The 887-nt window shown below is 38.9% G+C and overlaps 1 protein-coding gene across 1 annotated transcript in view; it reads left to right on the top strand.

Annotated features, from left to right (window-relative positions):
* Positions 1–289: 289 nt before the first annotated feature.
* The window catches only part of LOC118742697 (mitochondrial potassium channel ATP-binding subunit), a 3,519-nt gene continuing 2,921 nt past the window's right edge, over positions 290–887 (top strand). The window contains exons 1-2 of the mRNA XM_036474963.1: positions 290–521; positions 656–861. Of these exons, the coding sequence (XP_036330856.1) occupies positions 493–521; positions 656–861 (235 nt within the window). The 5' untranslated portion in view covers positions 290–492. The remainder of the gene's footprint in view (positions 522–655; positions 862–887) is intronic.

Here is an 887-nt window from a genome sequence, read left to right as displayed (position 1 = left end):
TAAAAATCTATCCAGAAAAAATCCACTAAAATTTTTGCTACTTTGCTGGTTTATTGCGGTATTTGCAGACAAAAACGCCAGCCAGTAAATAACAGTGCGTACAAGAACAGTGCTAATATTTATAAGGGCATGCGCGTCACCTGCCGTAAACTTCCTGAAGCATTGCCTCTATGCAACCGTGCGTATGAATACAAAAAAATGGTGGCAGCGCTACGTTCTTTTTGAACAGCTGATCAGATTTTATTATTGTTTTGATTTTATTTTATTTTGTTTTTTGACATTTCTGAAATTTTTCTGTGGGGTGGTAGATTCTGGTGCACGTTGGGTGGGCGAGTTTATTTGGCCAGGTGTTTTCTAGCGGTTATTTATCGCTTAAGCAAATTAATACCATATAACTATTTCGTGTCCAGTGGTAAACTAATATTGCGAGGCACTGGCAACAAATCATTGTATACAAGGAAAGGCTAGGCAATTGAAGGGAGTATATCGAATATGTTTCGGTTGTTAGCAGCTAATTGCAAGTACGTCTAAAAATTCAAAGTGCAAAGCGGCGCTTCACAAGTGTGATTATGTCATATTGCATTCAAATGCATGCTATTTTTCATTATTTAAAATAAAAAACGAATCACTTCCCGATATCTTTCTTCCCCCGTAGTCGACATTTAACACAGCAATTGTCAAAATATCATCAAGTGCCCCACACGCAATCAACTGGCATAAGCAATTTTAGCACTCATCTAAAAAATGCTAACAAATTGCTCAGCGCTGTAGAACAGCAGGCAGGCAAAGCGATAGAAAACAATGGGAAGCGGATCTTGAATACTCGACTTCTGGTATTGAGCGGATGCGGTGTGTCATTAGGTTTGGGCACACGTACATACCTAGCT

The sequence above is a fragment of the Rhagoletis pomonella genome, unplaced genomic scaffold (assembly GCF_013731165.1).
Source record: "Rhagoletis pomonella isolate Grant_MI unplaced genomic scaffold, Rhpom_1.0 Rhpom_scaffold_00007, whole genome shotgun sequence".
In the NCBI taxonomy this organism is placed as follows: Eukaryota; Metazoa; Arthropoda; class Insecta; order Diptera; family Tephritidae; genus Rhagoletis; species Rhagoletis pomonella.
Note: the sequence above shows the minus strand (reverse complement) of the source record. Positions and strands in the feature narration are given on the sequence as shown.